Below are 23060 nucleotides of genomic sequence, written 5' to 3'. Positions count from 1 at the left end.
TACCAATCTATTTGTCAGCCATAGAAATGGAAGCACATACAACCTTAAACTGTGTTGCGAAGTCACTTGACTACAGTGTAACAAGCTTTGACTTTCTTTAAGCAGTGTGGGTCGTGACTGGCTGATAGATGTATTCCCCTCTGGGCTTAACATCGCTGTATGTGCTCATTGCTGAGACCTTTCACTACTACAAACCCTTATCCTCAGTTCTCGTGCATGACAGACAGCAGTCAGTACTCTGGAGAATGCTGAACAGATGACTTGGAAGCTACTGGGCCCATCACATTCTTATCTATAATGGAGTGAGACAGAAGTCTTGTTAGTTTGTTAGCCTGTGGATATTACTCTTGATCCCCACTGCCATTGTGGTTTTGTTAAATTCATCTGTGGAAGAAGTATCCAGATCCTGTATATGAATACGGCAATGTACAAATATTCTGTTACAGGTGAAAGTCTTGCATCAAAGTACATAGTGTACATAAATGTTAACAGTAAAATATAGTTGCATCATTTAAGTAACACTACTGGTTAAGTCCCTCTGACTGATATATTATTATTATATACGACATCAGATCATTAATAGTGAGACATCAGTGTGTCAGCAGCAGGCGACTGTCGAGACTGGAGTTACTTTGAACTCCGGTTTTATATACTGGGGCAGCAGATAAGTAGTAGGGGTCCAGAGGTGATGAATAGAAGAGAAAAGAAGAAAAAGCAAAGGACTAATACATTTTTTTTTAAAACACAGAATCTTTCTGACTTTTTCTCTAATCTTGGATTTTGGTGACACATTGGATCCTTTGAATATTTATTGGACTGAAACCGTGAGAAAAGGTTCAAGGAATTACAATTTGGTGGAGCTGTCAACAACTCATAGACTTTTAAAATGTGAGCCCAATTACACATTGTTTTTTGTAAGAAGTCTAAAGGTCGAAAACTACTGGTTCAATCTTGACAATGTTGTATTTTAAAAGCTTGTTATGTTATCTGTTGTATCAAATACAACAGATAAGTACATAAGTACATCAACTAAATCTAGTTCAAGTTCTACTAGTAGTGAAGTTATTCAGCTTCTCAGTGTTAATAATTAAAGTACATATTTTATCCCACTGCTGCTGTCATGAAACAGTTTGTCGAGTTTTGTGTGGTAAAGTTATAAACCTGTAGCTTCACCACGCGTCGCAGATATTCAGAAAACTACAGCTGAATATTTTAGTTGGATAATGAGCCTAATTGTTGCACTTAAACTAAATAGCAGAATTGGTGCGACTTGAACTTTGTAGCCTGAAAGCAACACCAAAGTGTTGAAATGCTGAAAAAAAGAGACATTTGAACCATTTAATTATTGGTCTAACATTCCACCGCCTAACAACTTGTGCTCAGTTAAGCATGATTTCAGTTGTGCCAGTTGTGGTCCCATACGCAACTTGAACTGTGGAAATGTGATGCCTTCAGTCTGTTTTTTTTCTTTGCAAACAAGAGACATTATTTTAACAATTTTTAACACATTTATTACACTTTTATCTGTGGAGAGCACATTATACGACATGTATTGTTAATTAAAACAGGGTGTTTTATGTAGCAAACTACATATCTGTAAGGGAATTTGTAAACCATACCCTATTTTGAATGCACCAAATGCACCATTTTTAAAAAATAATTTCCTAAGTCTGCAAGTTATTTTTACGATTTGAATTTTTCCAGAATGAGGTACATTATTGTTGTTTTGTCATGTCCTTGAACCAGAAAAAGCAATTTTAACGTCTTCCTTCAAGTCTTCTCCTCTCTCTTGTCTGCTCTTCTACTCTTCTTCTCCCACTTTTCCTCTCATGCCCCTGCCTCTTTTCTCCAGTCACTTTTCTTCTTATCCGATCTCGAATCTTTCTCTCCTAACCGCCCACCTCCCTCACTCCCTTCCCCCATCCTCTACCTCCTTCCTCCTTCTCGCTGTGTTCCATCTTTCTCTCTAATGAAAGAGGGATTTTTGGAAGAGAGAAAGAGAGAGAGAGAGAGAGAGAGAGAGAGAGAGAGAGAGAGAGAGAGAGAGAGAGAGAGAGAGAGAGAGAGAGAGAGAGAGAGAGAGAGAGAGAGAATAAGAGGAGGAGGTTGAAGTAGAGGGGTGGCTCCCTATAAGAGCAGCTGCCTCCAACCTCCACGTAGCCAGAAAAACCACGCTGAGACTGAGGGAGGGAAACATACGCTGACAAACTGCAACCTGCACCCGAGGGACCCTCTATTGGCACTAACAGTACCACAGGTAAGAAGACCCTGGGAAGGAGAATGGAGAACAAACTGCTTGACCTCTGACCTTTAATACAGAATTTTTCACCTTTATGTTTTTGTTTTTTTTAAATTAATAATTGCTTGAATTTCGGTTTTAGGAGGAGGGCCCTTTTGCTACACGAGTTGTCTTTAATGCCAGTGATGTTGCAGCGTCTGTTTAATGAAAGTAATCATGTCACCTGAGTTTAACAAAAATAACTATACAGAAGGTTGGGGAAAAAAAAACATGTTTGGATGCTTTTTTCTTTTTTTAAAAGTAGCCCTTTTTAAAAAAAAAAAAAAAAAAACTTGCCACATGTTTGGATGCTTTTTTCTTTTTTTTAAAAGTAGCCCTTGTTAGGAATACTGCCTTATTATCAACAATCACTTTTTGTCTGGATCACGACTCCATCTTTCACAGCTGCTGGAGCGTCACAGGATAATCGTTGCTTTTACTGTTGCAGCACTGTGACCTTCTGACCTTTGAGCTCCTTAGGACTGAGTGTTCTTAATGACGCTGATCAAAGATTTTGAGCTTAACCTATCACTGACCTTGGTTGACAGACAGGCGGCTTAATGGCACATAGCGCTCTAAAGCGGTGTCTTCAGGTCGTACATTCTGCGTTTATTGAATCCTCTAAAAGAGCAGCTACAGACCCAGAATGACCACAGTTAAATACTACCTGTCTGAGTGGGTTAAAAGGCAATGTTGATGTACACAACAGACACACAGCACGAGGTGAGGAGGTGCATCGGAAGACTGCGCATTTGCTTGGTTTTGTAAGTATGTTGGTATTTCACCAAGAGGGAGAGAAAGGTCACGAATCGCTGGTCCTGATTAGTCATTAATCATCAAGGCCTGATTTACTACTGCGCTCTAGTAGGTTCCATGAATGAAAAGAAGAGTCTTTACAGAAAGATGCTGTTTGTGCTTACACCGTGGCACAGACAGAGTAAGGAAAGGTAAGTTAGGTGAGTGAATGTAAGATTTTCAGAACTCATTCCGTCAGAGGGCTATTTTTGGAGGTTAAGAGGCAATTCCCTTAAGGATACTACTTAAATGACACTTCCCTGGCAATTTATTCATTAGAAAAGAAATCTTCAAGATAATTAAATATTAGATGAATACCATGCAATATAAGTGCTCAAACAGAATCCCTTCGTAGACTGACTTTCAAGAATCGACAGTTTCACAGACAATAAATGTAAATTAATCTTAGGCTGGCAGGTTTGTTGTTGATGTTTCTAACCTGCCACCTATAATGAAAAAGCAATACCCAGTACATGAAGGGTGGTAAAACATTAAAGAGACTAATACAAATAGATTTTATTGATCACATATAAAGCATCTGGCCACATCTGGCTCATAGTTTTGCTGCAGACCTGTATGATCTTTATGAGCCTGAATCATCAGAAAGCTGGAGTAATGGACCGGAGTAAATGGGATTGATTCAAATGGTCAGACCTTTTGTCAAGTGACAGTTTGATAGATCATATCTCATACATTATAGTTTGTTAAAAATGCAAACCATTACGTTAAAGGTTAAAGGTTTTTATTCTTATTATCAATCACAGTTACAGTGCTTGTAGATGGAGTACATCAGCCCACCTCTGATGGATTTGTTAGTATATTTTTCCTTGTGCCTTCAGGCTTTTATGTGTAAAACTCATTACTAAGAGGTGCTCTTTTTAAGAAGAAACCTTTATGAAGTTAATGACAAACTTTAAAATGAGGTCTCACTTTTTAAACTTTTTTTTTTTTTTACATTGAATCATTAACTTCATGTTTGTGTTTAGCCTCGGGCTCACTTTTCATTTGACCTTGACAGGAACTCCCATCAACAAAAGCTCTGTTGAAAATGGATTTTCTCAAGTCAGCTAATACAAACACGCTTTTATCCATCAACTGTTTGTGATACCTGATGTTTGGAAGTGCAGGTAGCAGCTTATATTTATCTGAGGTTCTGGTGTATCTCCAGAGAAGCAAGTGTAGATCTACAGATAGTGGTCAGGCTGAATTTTTAACGGATGCAGAGAGAAACTAGAAGCTGTTTTCTCATTCTGCAACAGAAATGGGTGTCATATTTACTTCTGAATGGCTTAAATTATGTTTGGTGTTTTCGTATTGGCTCGATAAAATAAGAGGCTGAATGGAGAGAATGGGAGCAGAGAAATTAAGCAAGCATATGAATGCTTACTGTTTGAAACCTGAGATGAATAATTTGAGGAGAAATTGAAACTTCAATACATAGCTGATGTAAGGTAATTGGACTTCAATATTAACCAAAAGCAATGTGTGCAAAATCCAATTGCTCCGTATCGTAGCTGAGCTTAGTCCACCCTGAAGCACATTTTCTTCAGCTGATGAACATTCTTTGTGTGGTTATGTTTTTTCTTTTCTTTTTTGTGGGCAATTTGCCTTTGCTGCTGGAGGTAGCTGGACAAACACTGATGAGGTGACCATGACAGAAGAGTGAGAGTTCAACATCTATGTAGTAGAATTACAAAATGTTTGAAATATTTACCTCACGTTTTTAAACCTAATCATGCACGTACCTCTGAGATGTAAAAGATAAAATCTTTCCATCTTTCTATTTGAAACCAAAATCGATTAGAAGGGACTAAAAAGCAACAAGACAACACAAGCACTGTTTGAGGAAAGAAAAGAGTTCTGTTTCTCTCTTTTTTGGGCACTTTAGAATTCCAATTGCTTTTCTTAACCTGAAAATCTATCACTGCCCGTGTATAAGCAATTGCTACTAATTTCTTTGCTTTAATTTTCGCTTGTTTGGGGTAAATTAATGAAGACTGTTAAGTCTTATGCATAGTTATTGACACACTGTATGAGCAGAAACAAATACAAACTCAAACAGCACAAAAAATGCTCAAAAACAGTGTTATGTTACCTAACCTACTCAACAGCATTCACAGCATTCACCAGTCTAACAATAACAAAAACCCTGAATGCACCAGGCATTAGGAACACTTTATTGAGTTGCAGCCCTATTTTCACAGTCCACACCTCATGAGGCTCATTGCCTAAGAATCCCTTTTAATCCATCTCCCCTCACCTCTTCAGTATCATTTAATTTGTTGGCCCCCTCCACAACGCAGCACACCTCATTTGCTTCATGGATAAACTTCCTTGACCCCTGTAGACTATTCTCATTCAAAGATTAGATGGAGAAAATAGAGGGAGGAAAAGCAGTGCTGGATCACAGGTCACATGGTGTTGTTCTTCTGCACAGCTTTGATGGCTGCACTGAATTGACTGCAAAAGTGTTGAGTTAATCCAAGGATATAATGTTCCTACCACAGCAGGGTCCTCGTCCATCCTTTTATGCTGGGAGGATTTCATAGATCCTTCGTCATGTTTCTTTGCTGCTCCCAATGCTCCTACTTTCCCCTCTATTAGGACACCAATAAGGAGCTGATTCCTGTCAGATCACAGCTCAAGCAGAAAGGCCGTGGGCCTTTCTTCAGGCTCCATCAATTGGTGGTAATCAAGGAACGGGAAAATAATATGTCTTTGACAGTCAAACTGGAAGTTGGGATTAATGTCATTCAGATAAAATGTTCAAACTTACACCCTGTCTTTCACACAAGGATGCATTACAACAGATGGATATGGCGAGTTGAGCCAGCCTTGCAGGACTGCTTAACCACAACTCTGCTGTCTAAAAACTATGCTTCTATTAGGACTGGGCCTTTAACGTGTTCAATTCAATTAATTAATTACAGAAATACTAACATGTTAAAAAAAAACACATTTAATCGCACCTTTCTCAGTTCCCTAATTTCTGGCACACCAGTAACACTTCAGCCCAGTAGGTGGTGGTCATGAACCTAAAGTCTGTTTGCCAGCCACAAAGAAGCTGCACAGGACGCACTGGGTGACGTCAGTGCACAAGAAAGTTTGCTGAATGCTGAGACGGCATTGCTTGGCTTGTTGGGCAGAAAGTTTTCTTTTAAAAACCTTCTCGATGGCAGCTTGGATAAAACCGTGGTTTATTTTATTTTATTATTAATTTATCTAATCAGGGACCATGCAATTATCATGGGACACATACACCCAACAAAAATATAAATGCAACAATTTTGTTTTTGCTCCCATTTTTTATGAGATGAACTCAAAGAACTAAAACTTTTTCCATGTACACAATATCACCATTTCTCTCAAATATTGTTCACAAATCTGTCTAAATGTGTGATAGTGAGCACTTCTCCTTTGCTGAGATAATCCATCCCACCTCACAGGTGTGCCATATCAAGATGCTGATTAGACACCATGATTAGTGCACAGGTGTGCCTTAGACTGCCCACAGTAAAAGGCCACTCTGAAATGTGCAGTTTTATGACACAGCACAATGCCACAGATGTGGCAAGATTTGAGGGAGCGTGCAATTGGCATGCTGACAGCAGGAATGTCAACCAGAGCTGTTGCTGGTGTATTGAATGTTCATTTCTCTACCATAAGCCCTCTCCAAAGGCGTTTCAGAGAATTTGACAGTACATCCAACCAGCCTCACAATCGCAGACCACGTGTAACCACACCAGCCCAGGACCTCCACATCCAGCATGTTCACCTCCAAGATGGTCTGAGACCAGCCACTCGGACAGCTGCTGAAACAATCGGTTTGCATAACCAAAGAATTTCTGCACAAACTGTCAGAAACCGTCTCAGAGAAGCTCATCTGAATGCTCATCGTCCTCATCGGGGTCTCCACCTGACTCCAGTTCGTCGTTGTAACCGACCTGAGTGGGCAAATGCTCACATTCGATGGCGTCTGGCACGTTGGGGAGGTGTTCTCTTCACGGATGAATCCCGGTTTTCACTGTTCAGGGCAGATGGCAGACAGCGTGTGTGGCGTCATGTGGGTGAGCGGTTTTCTGATGTCAATGTTGTGGATGGAGTGGCCCATGGTGGCGGTTGGGTTATGGTATGGGCAGGCATCTGTTATGGACGAAGAACACAGGTGCATTTTATTGATGGCATTTTGAATGCACAGAGATACCGTGATGAGCTCCTGAGGCCCATTGTTGTGCCATACATCCAAGAACATCACCTCATGTTGCAGCAGGATAAGGCACGGCCCCATGTTGCAATGATCTGTACACAATTCTTGGAAGCTGAAAACATCTCAGTTCTTGCATGACCAGCATACTCACCGGACATGTCACCCATTGAGCATGATGTGTTGCACCGCATGAGGCAAATGGTGGTCACACCAGATACTGACTGGTTTTTAATCACATCCCACCACTAGTTTCGATACAACTAAACTGCAACAGCAAACATGTTATGAAGGAAACCATTTTTATGGTGATATTTAGGAACTTGGCTTCGGTTACGAACATTGTGGTCCATCTTTATACAGAAAAAGATTTCAAATACAGGGCAATTATTATTCATTGAACAAAACCATGACCTCTTCCTAAACTTTAACACAATGCTCGTGTTGCCTAAACCTAGCCACAGACAGGAATGTGAATGTGACCCCGAGTCTCAGATGTAAACTTTATACGAAGATGGATAAACCCTTGGTGATGTCACCGAAATTTAAAGTCAAGCAATGTCATCTTGGCCATCTTGACATTGCCTTACTTTTCCTTGCTAATCCTATAATGAGCAAAGAGATGGAAGAATGGTCTCCTATGACTGTACGCACATGTCACTCAAAGCAGCATCACCATTTACATGAATGACTTTAAACTCGAATACAATATAAACAGGCGAGTTATACAAAATGTTTCCTCCATGCATGTGTCATGCTGTAAAGTTGGCCATGTTAACCTGCGGATTTAAAGGGATTCATTCACTTTTGGATCCAGCAGCCATTTTGGCCATTTAAAGAACTGCAGTCTTTGGCACTTCCACGTTGTCTTAATTTTTCATCTCTGCTTGTGTGGGTCAAGTGCTTTGAAAGCCCGACATCCACCTGAACCACCTCCTGTCAATGTGATGAATGTCATCCAATCGGTGGTTAAATTGACCCAAAGCAGAACAGTCAACAGAGTTGCCAAATATCGTGCTGCATGATAGAAGAACTTACCTAAAAATATATATTTCACCAATTTAGAGAGGGGGGTTTTAAACTCACAAATTACAGATTTGCAAAAGTTTCTGAAAATGACAATATCTCTAGTTTGAGCAATGCTTACACCAAATCAGTTATTTTAAAACCAGTTCTTCACAGTCTACATCAAGTTGAACACATAAGCACTCCAATTACGTACCAATACAAAGGTAGTTTAGGGACTACAGAGCTCGCAGTGAAGGAGATGGCTATCATTGGAATATTGCTTGAACACTACTATATAAAATGTTGGATGATAGCTTTGGACAATCTGCATTTTATTTCAGTGTGTCATGCAGTGTAGGAAGTAGACTAGCCTGGTCCTTTTAGGTGGTTTTGAGTACAAACTAAATGTAATGGAGCCCTTAGAGTTTTTATTACACCTGTGTGTATTTTGCCTATAAGTGTGAAAATGCCTGCCCTTGTATTGTTAGTGGGTTTTTTTCTTCTAAATATCACAACCCCATATCATCCATATTGTACAAATACAAGGAAGAAATGAAACAGGATGGACAAATAGAGGTTGAATATAGGCAGGATGGGATATAAACAAATTACAGCGCATCTGCTCATCTTAACATAACAACATAAACAAAAAATCTAAATCTTGTGTGAACCCCTTTGTAAGTACGTGTATGTGTGAGCCCCGTCTTAACCATTAATCGACCTTAGGTGATTAGATGCATTGAGAAAGGAAATTGATTTAGCTTAGCGTGTCTGCCTGTAATGGCTTCGGCTGCCACATCACATACAGTCTGATTGACTGGTAGCATCTAAAAAAAAAACAAAAAACAAACAAAAAAAAACACTAAAAGTTTCTTCTAAATTCTTCTAAAGTCTTGTGATGTGTGTCAAACATTTTGTCAAAACGCCCACTCTGCAGACACATCTGGGAGCATCTGTGCTGCTGAAACGATCTGTGAACAGGAGACAACAAACAGGATCATAAGAAATACCTTTTGCTTGTAATTCAGCATTTTTTTTTGTTTTTTTCTTCCAGTTAACCCATGTTTTATTGATAAATAGGAAAGAAAGAAGTTTAGATAACAGATCTCTCCTGCTGGACAGTCACAAAGATCATATATGTAGTATTTTAGGGCTGATTATTATCTTGAGATACAAATAAGACACATGGTGCTCTGGTGCTAAAGGCCTAAATAAAGAAATGAAATCAGCCTCTTATTTTTTTTAAAGAAAAGGCTTTGTGTGTAGCTCATTTGACATACACACGTGGACAAAATTGTTGGTACCCCTCAGTTAAAGAAGGAAAAACCCACAATTCTCACTGAAATCACTTGAAACTCACAAAAGTAACAATAAATAAAAATTTATTGAAAATTAAATAATCAAAATCAGCCATCACTTTTGAATTGTTGATTAACATAATTATTTAAAAAAACAAACTAATGAAATAGGGCTGGACAAAAATGATGGTACCCATAACTTAATATTTTGTTGCACAACCTTTTGAGGCAATCACTGCAATTAAACGATTTCTGTATTTGTCAATGAGCGTTCTGCAGCTGTCAACAGGTATTTTGGCCCACTCCTCATGAGCAAACAGCTCCAGTTGTCTCAGGTTTGATGGGTGTCTTCTCCAAATGGCATGTTTCAGCTCCTTCCACATATGTTCAATGGGATTCAGATCTGGGCTCATAGAAGGCCACTTTAGAATAGTCCAACGCTTTTCTCTCAGCCATTCTTGGGTGTTTTTGGCTGTGTGTTTTGGATCGTTGTCCTGTTGGAAGACCCATGACCTGCGACTGAGACCAAGCTTTCTGACACTAGGCAGCACATTTCTCTCCAGAATGCCTTGATAGTCTTCAGATTTCATCGTACCTTGCACACTTTCAAGACACCCTGTGCCAGATGCAGCAAAGCAGCCCCAAAACATTACTGAGCCTCCTCCATGTTTCACCGTAGGGACAGTGTTCTTTTCTTCGTATGCTTGGTTTTTGAGTCTATGAACATAGAGTTGATGTGCCTTACCAAAAAGCTCCAGTTTGGTCTCATCTGTCCAAAGGACATTCTCCCAGAAGCTTTGTGGCTTGTCAACATGCATTTTTGCAAATTCCAGTCTGGCTTTTTTATGAGTTTTTTTCAGCAGTGGTGTCCTCCTTGGTCGTCTCCCATGAAGTCCACTTTGGCTCAAACAACGACGAATGGTGCGATCTGACACTGATGTACCTTGGCCTTGGAGTTCACCTTTAATTTCTTTGGAGGTTGCTCTGGGCTCTTTGGATACAATTCGAACGATCCGCCTCTTCAATTTGTCATCAATTTTCCTCTTGCGGCCACGTCCAGGGAGGTTGGCTACTGTCCCGTGGGTCTTGAACTTCTGAATAATATGAGCCACTGTTGTCACAGGAACTTCAAGCTGTTTAGAGATGGTCTTATAGCCTTTACCTTTAAGATGTTTGTCTATAATTTTTTTTTGGATGTCCTGGGACAATTCTCTCCTTCGCTTTCTGTTGTCCATGTTCAGTGTGGTGCACACCTTTTCACCAAACAGCAGGGTGACTACTTGTCTCCCTTTAAATAGGCAGACTGACTGATTATGAGTTTGGAAACACCTGTGATGTCAATTAAATGACACACCTGAGTTAATCATGTCACTCTGGTCAAATAGTTTTCAATCTTTTATAGAGGTACCATCATTTTTGTCCAGGCCTGTTTCATTAGTTTGCTTTTTTAAATAATTATGTTAATCAACAATTCAAAAGTAATGGCTGTTTTTGATTATTTAATTTTCAATAAATTTTTATTTATTGTTACTTTTGTGAGTTTCAAGTGATTTCAGTGAGAATTATGGGTTTTTCCTTCTTTAACTGAGGGGTACCAACAATTTTGTCCACGTGTGTAAATAGAGGGCATTGCCTCACAACAACTCTTGGGGGAAAGGTGTTGTCTTGTTTTGTCTTAAGAAGCAAAGAGAAAGAGATAAGAAAGTGTATGACAAAGAAATGGAGGGGAAATACACCTGAGGTTGTAGGAAAGAGACTGAAAATGCATTACTCTCAAAGGAAAGGAGCGGTGATGACAGTTGAATAAATAGGTAGAAAACGTATGTAGGAAGGAAAAATCAATATAACGATTAGATTTTTTTTTAATTCAACCTGCTTGTAGCATAGATCTGCTGTCCTGAAATGTGTCAAATCAATGACCACTCTGCCATTTTGCCAGCTAGACATCAATATTACAGCAAAGAGCACAATGTATTTTGAGTGGGCCTGGGACAGGTTGTCATTCAAAGTGACTGTCCTGACAGATGAAGGACTCTGGCTGCAAGCAGAAGACTAAGTAACATTTAATTACCTGTCAAACTGACTCATCAACTAACAATACCAACATCACGAGTACACAGTAATTATTCAGTATTTGACTGATTTCTTTAATATGCTTCTCCTCTCACTTTTAATTATTGGAAGCTATTGTTCTTCTATTTAACTCTTTAAAAATGCACAGTTTATTATTGGTTGTGAACTGTATTTTTTTTGCATTAACACTTAAGATAATCTTAAGGTTGAGAAATGTGTAATAACAACTGTAAGCATGCACATTTTGCCCAAAAATACACATAGATGCATTGTATAGTTGCATAACCAACATATGTAATACACAAGCATCCATAATGAAGAGGATAATGCTAATCCTATCTCCTGAAACACATAATGAAAAAACAAACAAACAAAAGTAATAAATGATCAAAAACTAGATGTGTAAATGAAGCAATGTCCATAAATGCAACACATTAATAAATATTAATAAAAAAATAATATTTAGGGATTAATAAAGTCAAGTAAAGTCAATGCGTCAAGTGACTTGGCCTCTTAAAAAAAAATAAAAATTTGCTTAGAATGAGAGCAGGTTGATAATTAAGTGAAATATCCAAATTAAATAGACAGCGTAAATAGTCAGTCTATATTGTTCATATGCTGTATGGATCAAATAGCTAAATGTAAAAAGGCTTTTAGTTTAAAAAAATTTAAAACAGTAAAAGGTGACAGGGTAGGAACACATGGAAAGCTTGAGGCAACTCATTCCAGAGAGTAAAAGTTAATTATCAGAATGCAGAATATATGAATTATCCCTCATTAGATTTTCAGTTCATTCACATATGTATGCATATAAATACTCTTAGGAGCACGTCTGCACATGTTTAATGTCCTCAACAATGACCCCGTAAGACAATGAGAGCAGTTATTACCAGACATAAAGCCTAATGCAATCACATCATCAGAAGTTATAATTATTGGTATGAAATATCAGTATGAAACACGTGAACTCGCGCAGCCTTACATTACTTAATAGATCAGTTAGGGATTTTCTTTGCGTTCTTTCATGAGCACGACTACATCATGCCCACAATTATAGAGCGAACACGAAGTAGGAAGTTACAGCCGAGCAGAGGTAGTGACATGGTGCACTGACGGGAATTTGACAATATAGTGGTTATTACAGAAGTCACGCAGAAATCTGCAGTTCAGCTTTAAAAAATAAAAATGCACTCCAAGACAGATGGACACGACTTCTCTGTTCAACCAAGCGTGAATAATCCGGCTTTAAGTCGTGCTTCAAGCTGGGAGTAATTTATTTTATATTTCCTGTTCTTGATGAGAAAAATGGCAATAATGGAGGAAATAATGGTGGAAACAGTTGATAACAGTTTGAGAATTTCTGAGGGCTGTGCTTAGTGAGAGTTGTGTGTTACTGGATGACGAGAACACAAGTCAGATTGGAACTTACAGTAAAGCTCCTCTTGAATGATAACAGTACTTGCTAACAACTGACTAGGTGTACTTTTTAATGAGCAGTTTGAAGATGGTCATGAAGTCCGCTGCTTTTTGCATTTCGAAAAGCTGTTCCAGCTACACAAATACCGTCAAAGACACGCTGCTGACTCTATGCTGATGTTCCCACAATGACACTGTGTGCTCTAACTTTTTGGTGTTCACTGGAAGATTGAGAAATATTGTGACAGGTTTCCTTTCATCTGAAGGATGGTCGAAATCATCATGTGCTGGACTGTGAGACCTCCATCAGCAGCGCCTCAGTGCAGCTCCACACAGTAATTACTTAATTAACTGGTTTATTTAGTGGTTAATTAGTTAATTAAAAGCAGAGTAATTGGGTTTTAATGGCTCTCAAGAGAACCTGGCAGACCTTAATATGAGACCACAGTGACGATCAGTTGTTCAGACACTTCATTTTACAGTGCTTTCAACAGCACAGAGTACTTTATAGACAAGGGAACGGAAAAAGAGATAAAGACTGCTCTCAGAATACCTGTGTGTGCATATCTGTAATATCCTGAGAGTTAGGACAGGAACAGCCGGCACTCAACGTTGGTGCACTGAAGTTGGTTGTTCCCTGTGTTCACAATCAACTGTAGCACTGAGGCTGCTCCTTTAACCTCCAATGACAGCTGTTCAAAAATGTTCTTGGGTTAACTTTGAATCTTGTTTCACAAAGTTAAGATTATGATAAAAATCATTCTCACAGAATAGAGAACTGTCCTGAGCTCTTGACCTAAACATCTAATATGGCACTTAGCAAAGAACTTTTAAATCTATAGGTCTTTTTTCAGAAATTTGTGGTAGCGGCTCGTGGTCTCATTCAGATACATTCACTGTTCTTAGAGGACGAATATCTCTGATTTTGCTTGATATCTGTGACTCTGATGTATTTGCATTGTCCGGTCACACCTGAGTAGTGAACAGACGTGAAAATGTGATGACTCCTTCATGCATCATCCTCCTGTTTTTGGAAGCCAAGTCAACAGAGTCAATGACAAGAAGATGGAGAATAAGCTTCATTGTGGCCAGATGAAGGCACCCAAGCTGTTTGTCTACCATCTGCCAATCGAGTCCCACCCTTATATTCCCGCCTGAAATGTTCTTCTTTGTCCTTCACTGACAAACCCATCCTCTTTACTTTCAGAAAAAAGAAAACTTGACACGCATGACATTTTTCCCCACAAGTCTGATAAAATTCAATTAATTATGCAAGGCTACTGTTTTATGTGTAGGTAGAGATTGGAGTGGAATGTAGTGCAGTTACATTTTATCAGTTTTTAATTACTCTGAATAAATTCCAAATTGCTAAGACATTATTAAAGTGATTGAACCACAAATTAGTTTTACTTTCTGCCACGTCAGTTTAATGGATATTGACAACCTGCAGCTGCACGAGCAGTGTGCGTCAGTGCATTGTAGCGCACACACAGTGTGGACGTAAGGTGTGTGAACGCATGTACGTATGTGTGTGTGCTGTGTAAGTGTGTGTGTCTATGTGTGCTGTGCATGTTTCGTGAGTTTGAGTGTGTGTGCTCGTCAGCAAGAAACAATGACTCAGTTTGTTGCCAGAGGCATTAATTGAGGCATCAATTAAAAGAGTTAACGAGTTTGTTTAATGAGATGAAAACTCGGGTTGTGTTTCTGACGTCAGACTCACCAGACTGGGCTGTTCCTACCAAAATAAGGTCAAACCATTTTATTTTTGTTTCCTATGCTCATTGTTGTTTCATTTATGCTTGCTTGTTCTTTCACTTCTTTCAGTTCTGTCATTTTCTCATCTTTAATTGTTCCCTCTTAATTATGTATCTGCCCTAAATGTCCATAAAGGCCCTCTTATTGTCTATACGATATGACAGAATAATGAGTGACTGGCAGAAGTTCTTAATAATGGTAATTGTACTTATGTGATATTAATCAAATGTGACCTTTATCTTTGTTATCTATTATTGTGTCATTAATGATAAATAGTTTGCTGACTAACATTTGACTGGTGGTGGTTGGATGTATGTGTGGCTCATTACCGAAACAATCTTTACAGGAATATTCTCGGATTTTTATGAAATGTCTGTGTGTAAGAGGAGAATCCTGTTAGCTTTTAGTTAGAAGTAGAAATAGGACATTCTTAGGCTAGTGTTCTACTTTGCACATTTACGAAAATTACGGATAAACATAAATTGTGTCATCAGATGGTGTACAACAACTCTGTGTGGATATCACCTGTCACTATGTTGCAAAGGCACAACCTACACATGGGAATACATAGACGCCAACTTACTGTACCAAGGAGACACCTAGCAGACTAGAAAGTAGTGTTAAAGAACATACCTTGGCTATGCTCCATTGAGCAACCACAAGGGAGTATAGTCAAGCTATAAGGGTCTAAAGCTTAGCTTACCATGAAGGCCAATTCATGGGTTCTATACTGATGCAGATTTTAAAAGCGGGCAGTGGACAGCAGCTCTATTCATACTACAACAGGTATACATCACTTTGCTGCAGACGGTCGCATTACCGCTCATAAGATATGTATTTACAAATCTATTCATGATGTACAATAAAGGTGTCGCTGATGGAGAATCTCCTTGTACAGTCTCTTTTTACAACAACCATTTGTTTGAAGCATAATTTGTTTCCCTAAAACATGTGCAGCTGCTGTAAATGCAGTGTGCCCAGTCCATGTGGTCACACATTGATGCCGTGGGTTTCCTTTTTAGACAAACACATGCCAAAAGAATGAATCGACTTTAAGAATTAGCACCAGGAAACATCTTGCCAAGCTCTGTCAAATGTGCCGTCTGAAATCTAAAATAATACATTTTCTTTAATTTTCTGAATGTATTACATAAAGAAATGAATGTCATGTATGAAATAACAAGGAAAAAAGTGGCACAAATGTACTGGTTCATTTTTAATACTCTTACAACACAATGTCCGCCACAGCAGGCTGATGTTTTCTCAGACAAAGCTTTAACAACACACCGTACACTACTTGCTCAGCACCAAATGGCAGGCAGGCACAGTTAGGAACTCGCAGGTGAGCACAGTGGCACATTTAAGAGCCAGATTTTTCCCTCAGGCGATAGTGGACAACACAGGAGAGACAAAAAACAAAAACAAGAGTTAATATTAAAGTTTGCTTCACAACTGCTACAGTAAAAGCTCTGTAAGAAGTTCATCCCATCAGCTTAAAATGCAGTGATATTTCAGTGCTGTATCCACATATAGACAACGTCATTGTGGCTTGCAAACCAGCACCATCTACCAAGTCCTGTTCTCATAAATTAAGCATCTCACACTGAACAATCCCATATGATGTTTGGATTTATTGGTGGATGACATAAGTAATAAGACGCAACATATAGCTACTTTGCTTTCATGCCAAATGAAAAGTCTTTGTTTCATTTCAGTTTGTTTCTGCAAATGTCTTCTAAATACACTTTAATTTGAGCAACTATTCAGAGACCAGTCACACATCAACATACATAGCTGGATACTAGTGAATGATAGAGGGGTAAGAGAATTTATACGGTGGCTGCATCAAACTGTTGGACTGAACCTGTGTGTTTTGTGTGTCCTGTGTCGTGCAGCAGACGGTGCGACCATGAAGACCGTGGTGGCTCTGCTGTTGCTCTGCCTGTGTAATCCAGCACAGAGTGACTGTCAGACTGACTGCCTGTCCTGCAGCAACATCCTGCCCAAACAGCTCAGGTTCAACACCGTGGTGAGGAGTCTGCACACACACACACACCCACACACACACCCACACACACACACACACACACACACACACACACACACACACACACACACACACACACACACACACACACACACACACACACACACACACACACACACATTGCAGATTGTAAGCCTCCACACAAAGTCCTCTTTGCTTAAACAAGATGACAAACATAGCAAAACTAATGAATTAACAAACAAACAAATGTGGGGAAATGAAAAAAATAAATAAATAAATGGAAAACTAAGCAACAGATGAAAGGCTTCCGCCCCGATCCGAAGCCCGTCTCCTCCCCCACCCCGCGGCGAAGGGGTGAGGTAGCTCGGACGAGGTGGGACAAACCCGTCCAGCTGTACAGCACAGTGAAACATAACCTACATATTAGCTCATTTTTACATGTACACTCGTGATTAAGGCACAGGGATCTTCTACAAGTTTTTTTTTTCTTCAATAAAGTTGTACAAAATAATACATTTTACAGTTTGTACAAGACACACAAAGATGGGCCACAGAAAATACAAATATGACATCCAATTAAAAGTTGAATTAGGAATGGTGTTTTAGATGTAAACATTAAAACTATTTATTTTAACTGCTAAATCCCATTTAGCTGCTTCAATTTTAGTGTTGAGATCATGATGGCTCATTGCTCTACTGTCATTCTTATGTTTATCAGTGGAGGAAAAAAAAGTAATTTTCCTGCTATGACAAGTCAAAATGTCTTCTATAAAAAGGGAAAAAGTGACTCTCTTTTTTGCACATTTACAATCTCAAAAAAGAACTTGCAGAAAAAGTGACTTTTCTGAGAAATAAAGGAAAAATAAATCACGCTCTGAAATATTGAGAGGCAATCATTTCGTTCTGACAAAACTGGACTGCAGTCACATGAATAATCAAACTCACGCTAAACACAATCTCTCCACTGGGACTCTTTTCATTTGGTGATAAAATAAGTGGAAACTCCTCAACCCACCCTCCTCAACCCGTCCTCTGAACTGCTGCCTCACTGTCTCTGACTCAACAAATTACCCTTTTGGCATTTGAAATTTAATTTGTTGTGGCTAATTGATTCCTGGGGATAGATGTGTGTTTCTCCTCTCCGTGCCGTTGCCTTGTGGCTGTTTCTCTCTGGTTAATGACATGTCTGCTTCCCCGACATTTTTGAAGCGACTAGAAGAAGTGCAGATGGCTTAAAACATAAACTATGAACTGGTGGTGTTTGGCACTTAGGCCACAGTGGTATTCAAAGGGACCTCAAATGAGCCTGCTGAATTGGGCTCCTTAAAGACATCTACTGACTTCCCGCCCCCTTCTTAGAATGAATGCTTCCTTGGGTTATTTTAATTTTCAAGTCTCTTTTGTCTCTCCCTCCTAGATGAAAAGCATTTTACATGTAAATCAATAAGGGACTAGAGCTTCCATAATTAGCCTGCGTCATGGAAACAGCAGCTGATGCGTTGAAAGCAATGTGGTATTTCATGCACTATAACAATCCACAGAAATATACATTTTTCCTGAACAACAAAAGCAAAAACAAGAAAACAAGTTGGTGTTAAAGCCCCTCTATATTGATATAATGATCAATGGCAGGTGAGTAAAGGATGGGGTTAGGGTAGGCCTCAATGTCAATATAATGTGCTCTGAAGTGATGACTACACACACACACACACACTCACACAAATTAACCTATTAACAAACCATTGAAGTGGAAGATACAGGTGATAAACAAGCTAGAGATGTAATCAGTCTCCTTTTGTAATATTGATTTTGGCATTTTCTATGTTAAGACAGATGTAAAGATTTTCCACTCAAGCAGCCCTTACAAATCAGAAGCTTTTCAGGGCCCTATAGCATGTGTTCAAGGCACTCTGCATCTGATGGAGAAACAGTATTTTCAGGTGTACAGAAATAATTACAACTTCGTTCGGCTACATAATAGGTTTATCTACTTCCCCTGTAATATTTGTCGGTTACATTTGCAAAGGTTTTCCGATATGGACATTATACACAATCCTAATACATTTTAATCCGTGGCTCTTAAAGCATACAAAAAGCAACGTAGCAGAATTTGAATAATTTTATTAATCCATCAGGGAGATTGCTGAGACTCTGGGTGTCTCAAAAGCACCATTAGTCCAGCACTACTCAAAACAAGTGTGTCGAACAGCAAAGTTGAAAAGGGTGAAATATGTAGCAAAGCAAGTAGGCTGCATGTACTGTCGTGAAACTAGTACTAAGTCCAGGAGTCTACAGCGGGGCTACAGGCTGTGCTTTTTAACACCCAGCAGACAACCACTCCTATCGTTGGGCAGAAAAAAGTGTCATCACATAGAAGTCGATGAGAAAATGACTTTTCTTCTTCCTTGATCTATTAAAATTTGTCTAATGCATTTATGGGCTGCACAGTCACTCGGTGGTTAGCACTGTCATCTTGCAGCTAGAAGATCCCTAGTTTGCGTCCCGATCTGGGCCTGGGATCTTTCTGCATGGAGTTTTTATTTTCTTCCTGTGCATGCATGGAAACGGCGACTTCCTCCCACAGTTCAAAAACATGCTGAGGTTAATTAGTAATTCGACACTGTCCATATGTGTGAGTGTGCTTGTTGGTGGTGACCTGTCCAGGTGAACCCTGCTTTCACCTTAAATTAGCTGGAAGAGGTTCCAGCCTATGGATACATTTAATTCACATTTTTACAAGTTATTCAGATTTTTGTTTGCCCTATTATTCTTTAATTCCAGAGTACGGGATGTTTTTGAAAACAAGTAAAAGTTAGAATTAACCACAAAAAGATATTTATTTCTTAGGAGTTCTGTACCAAATTCAACAGACACAAAAGCCTGGAGGCACAAGAGACAGTTCTAATACACTATGGACTGACTATGCTGTGCAAACAAACTACATACAAGAAACTCAATAAATCCCAGAAGAAGAAAGCAAGTTATGACTAATTAAACATATTTTTTAACATTTTTATCCTTATATTTAGTAAATCTAATAAATACATTTGCCGATAGACATAGAGATCTTTCTGTAAACTATTTACATTGAAAGGTTTACATTTTTGCAGAAACAATAATAGGTACAATGGATGCATGGATGGATGGATGGATGGACGGCTGGATGGATGGATGGACGGATGGATGGACGGATGGATGCATGGATGGAGTCTATGTTATGTTATCATACACGTGTTTAGAAGATAAAGTTTTCATGATCTTCAGTAAGTGTGGTAGAACATCTGTTAATTATTGATTGAGAGGAAAAAGAACGTGTAGACAACATTTCATTGCAATCTGTCAACTCGGTTTATAGCATTATCAACAATACCATTCCTAGAGCCACACTGCTGGCAGGCTAACAGCTGTCCATCCTGAGGTCTGTCTATTATATGATGTTAGAAAATTTATATGAAATGACTTTAGAAAGATAATGAAGAGAATCTCTTGTCTTTGCCTCTGCCAGGTGTGTCTCCTTGAGTGCGAAGGTAATGTTTCTCCATCCTTCTCCTGGGATTTCTGCCGTAAAGCGCTGTCGTCTCCCCTTTCCTCGCTCAGTGGTACCATGCGGAAAAGATCTCAGGAGGAAGTGGAGGCCCTGTTTCCTGAGCAGGATGAGAACATAGAGGAACGTCTGTTGCTGCCTTTTGCGCTACAGAGGTTCGATCATGTGACCCGGGCACTCGGCGTGGACGACAGGGATCTAGGTGGCAAGGGCAGTCAGCTGAACGCTGCCTACAATTCCCAGAATGCCCTGTCTCTTGAAGATGAGTATGAGGACGAGGAGGCCAGGCAGGAGGGAGGGGATGCTGATATGGTTGCAAGAGGACAAGGTGACGAAGGGTTGAGCGTCTCCAAGAGGTTTGGTGGCTTCATCAAAGGGAGGCATGACTACAGGAAACTGATGTCCCCGGGAAGGTCGTACCAGAAGCGGTACGGTGGCTTCATCGGCATTCGAAAGTCAGCCCGCAAGTGGAACAACCAAAAACGTTTCAGTGAATTCCTGAAGCAGTATCTGGGGATGAGCACTCGAGCCACTGAGTTCAACAGCCTGTCAGAAGACCTCACCCAACAAAATGAGGTTTAGTGGAGTGCACCTTTAAACCGCTGCCATAAAACTATTTCCTGATGTGTTTTCACTGATCTTCACTGATCTTGTTTTGTATTCCAATCACTGCCATGTCAAAGAAACTTGTGTTATCAAAGCTGATTTATCAAATTTAGATAAATTACCAAAATTACCAAAATTAGGCCTCTAGTTTATGACTCCACTTAGAGGTCTTTTTGTCCCAAGACATAAGAATGGCTATTTCTGTTTTCAGTCTCATGTTTTTACATGAATTCCCATCTCGTTTGATCCTCCAGTGGAGGTATTTAAAAAATTTGCCTCCCGTGAAGCCCTTTGTTGAGACTTGCATTCTGCGCCCCCTTGTGGGATGCATGTTTGATTAGTCGCCCAAAACTTTATCCTCATGGCCTTTAGAGGAAACTCTCTGGTAATTCTGGGTCGTCATATGCATGATATAACAGGATACATTTTACTCCTAAATGCAATCTACCAGATAAATCAACAATGGAAGATATTATTTTTGTTCATTGTATTATATTATTTGATTTTTACCACATAAGTCTGTGCTCAGCCATGTGTGAAAATCTTACATTTTACACATCTTACAATGCTTCTTTTCTTTTGGGGGGTATCCATACTTGCTGAAAATATTGAAGATTCTCTCTCTTTATTATACCACCATCAGCTGGCAAAGAACATAACTTGGCTTCTGTTAAAGAACAATATCAGTGTTTTTTTTCCCCATATTCTGGCTTCATGATGAGGGTAATATCAGCCGTAATGTAAAGTATACACTATGTGATTTGTGGTAAATAAATGAAAACTTTTAAAAACAGCCAAAACCGTTGATTTATCACTGTGCCAAAACACAGCTGACACAGGGCTACTTGAACTAATTTCAATAGACGGTGAATTAAAAGATTACAGAGAACTTAACAGTCGTCCATATATGTTACTGATCTGTCTGCCAAACTCATGTGATATACAAGTGAGCATCATCTATGACTGGCTCTTGTCTCCAGATGCCCGATTCCTCTATGTACAAACAGTATTTGAGTCTTTGAACTGTACTGGTGTGAAATGTTTTGTTGCCCACTATGAGAAATTGTAAATAGCTTAATTTAAACATTTCAATAAATATAGTTTACTATTTCCTTCGTGGCTTGTCATGCAGCAAATGATTCTGTGTCGAGGTGTTTTGTTCTCAGTATAATAAAGCCAGAAATGGCAGCTTTTCACTTATTTTAGATTTATACAGTAACTGCTTTGGCTCATTTTTGTCCTTCCAATGAAGCTCTAAAGTACTTCTCAGTGTTGGTAGTCCATTAACAAATGCTTTGGTTTTTCTTTTCTAACTTGAGATGCACTGAAGCGGTGTTCAGACCACTGATAAAAATGCACAATACCCTGTTGTGCATTTTTATAGACAATGATCCGGATCATCCCCTAAATTTAATGAATTCTTCCTTTGCCCATGCTCTACATCTACACCAAGTTTCATGAAAATTGGCCAGGCTGTTTTTACGCAGTCCTGGAGAATTATAGAATGCAAACATAAGGTTGTTGGTGGAGGTGAGAAAGATTTTTTGTGGGCCTAATAATGAAAACTCAATTTATTATACTTAGGCTATACTTAAATACTTTTATAACATAGCCTATGAGTTACTGCAGTTACCTTAGTTATTACTAACAGCAGGACTGTCAGCGTTTCCTAAACCATGGATTAAATGCAAATAATGACAACAATATTACTACTACTGCTACTACTACTACTACTACTACTACTACTAATAATAATAATAATAAGAAGAAGAACATAAAAAAATCCCACAAAATGAAAATGTTCTTGTTTCTCCCTAATTCTCATTATCTTGATAGTTGGATTTAGTTTGACACATCTGACTCATGAATACGGTGGGGATGAATGAAATCAAGATTGTGGTACAGCATTAAAAAAAGACAGAAAATTCAGTTGCAACATATCTTTCCAAAAACAGAGCTGTAGCTACTCTTCCCGCATACATCCTGGATAGACCACTCAAGAGATTTATGCCACCATACATTTGCGCTGTACTTTTGTCAAGTTAATGAAGTACGCCAGCAGCTACAGAAGCATA

At 39.1% G+C, this 23060-nt stretch overlaps 1 protein-coding gene across 2 annotated transcripts; it reads left to right on the top strand.

The window, feature by feature from the left end:
• The first annotated feature begins 2113 nt into the window (after positions 1–2113).
• Positions 2114–22101, top strand: LOC110962499 (prepronociceptin-like). Of its 2 annotated transcripts, none has more exons than XM_022210465.2 (3): positions 2114–2257; positions 16723–16856; positions 20341–22101. In XM_022210465.2, exons 2-3 carry the CDS (start codon positions 16737–16739, stop codon positions 20959–20961), a joined length of 741 nt encoding a protein of 246 aa, XP_022066157.2. In that variant the 5' UTR covers positions 2114–2257; positions 16723–16736; the 3' UTR covers positions 20962–22101. The 2 variants fall into 2 exon arrangements, with proteins under 2 accessions (XP_022066157.2, XP_022066158.2); XM_022210466.2 differs by having other exon boundaries at positions 2121–2257; positions 16726–16856.
• Positions 22102–23060: the final 959 nt, after the last annotated feature.

This window comes from Acanthochromis polyacanthus, chromosome 2 (assembly GCF_021347895.1).
Source record: "Acanthochromis polyacanthus isolate Apoly-LR-REF ecotype Palm Island chromosome 2, KAUST_Apoly_ChrSc, whole genome shotgun sequence".
NCBI classification, from domain to species: domain Eukaryota; kingdom Metazoa; phylum Chordata; class Actinopteri; family Pomacentridae; genus Acanthochromis; species Acanthochromis polyacanthus.
This window is presented reverse-complemented; position numbering and strand designations above follow the sequence as displayed.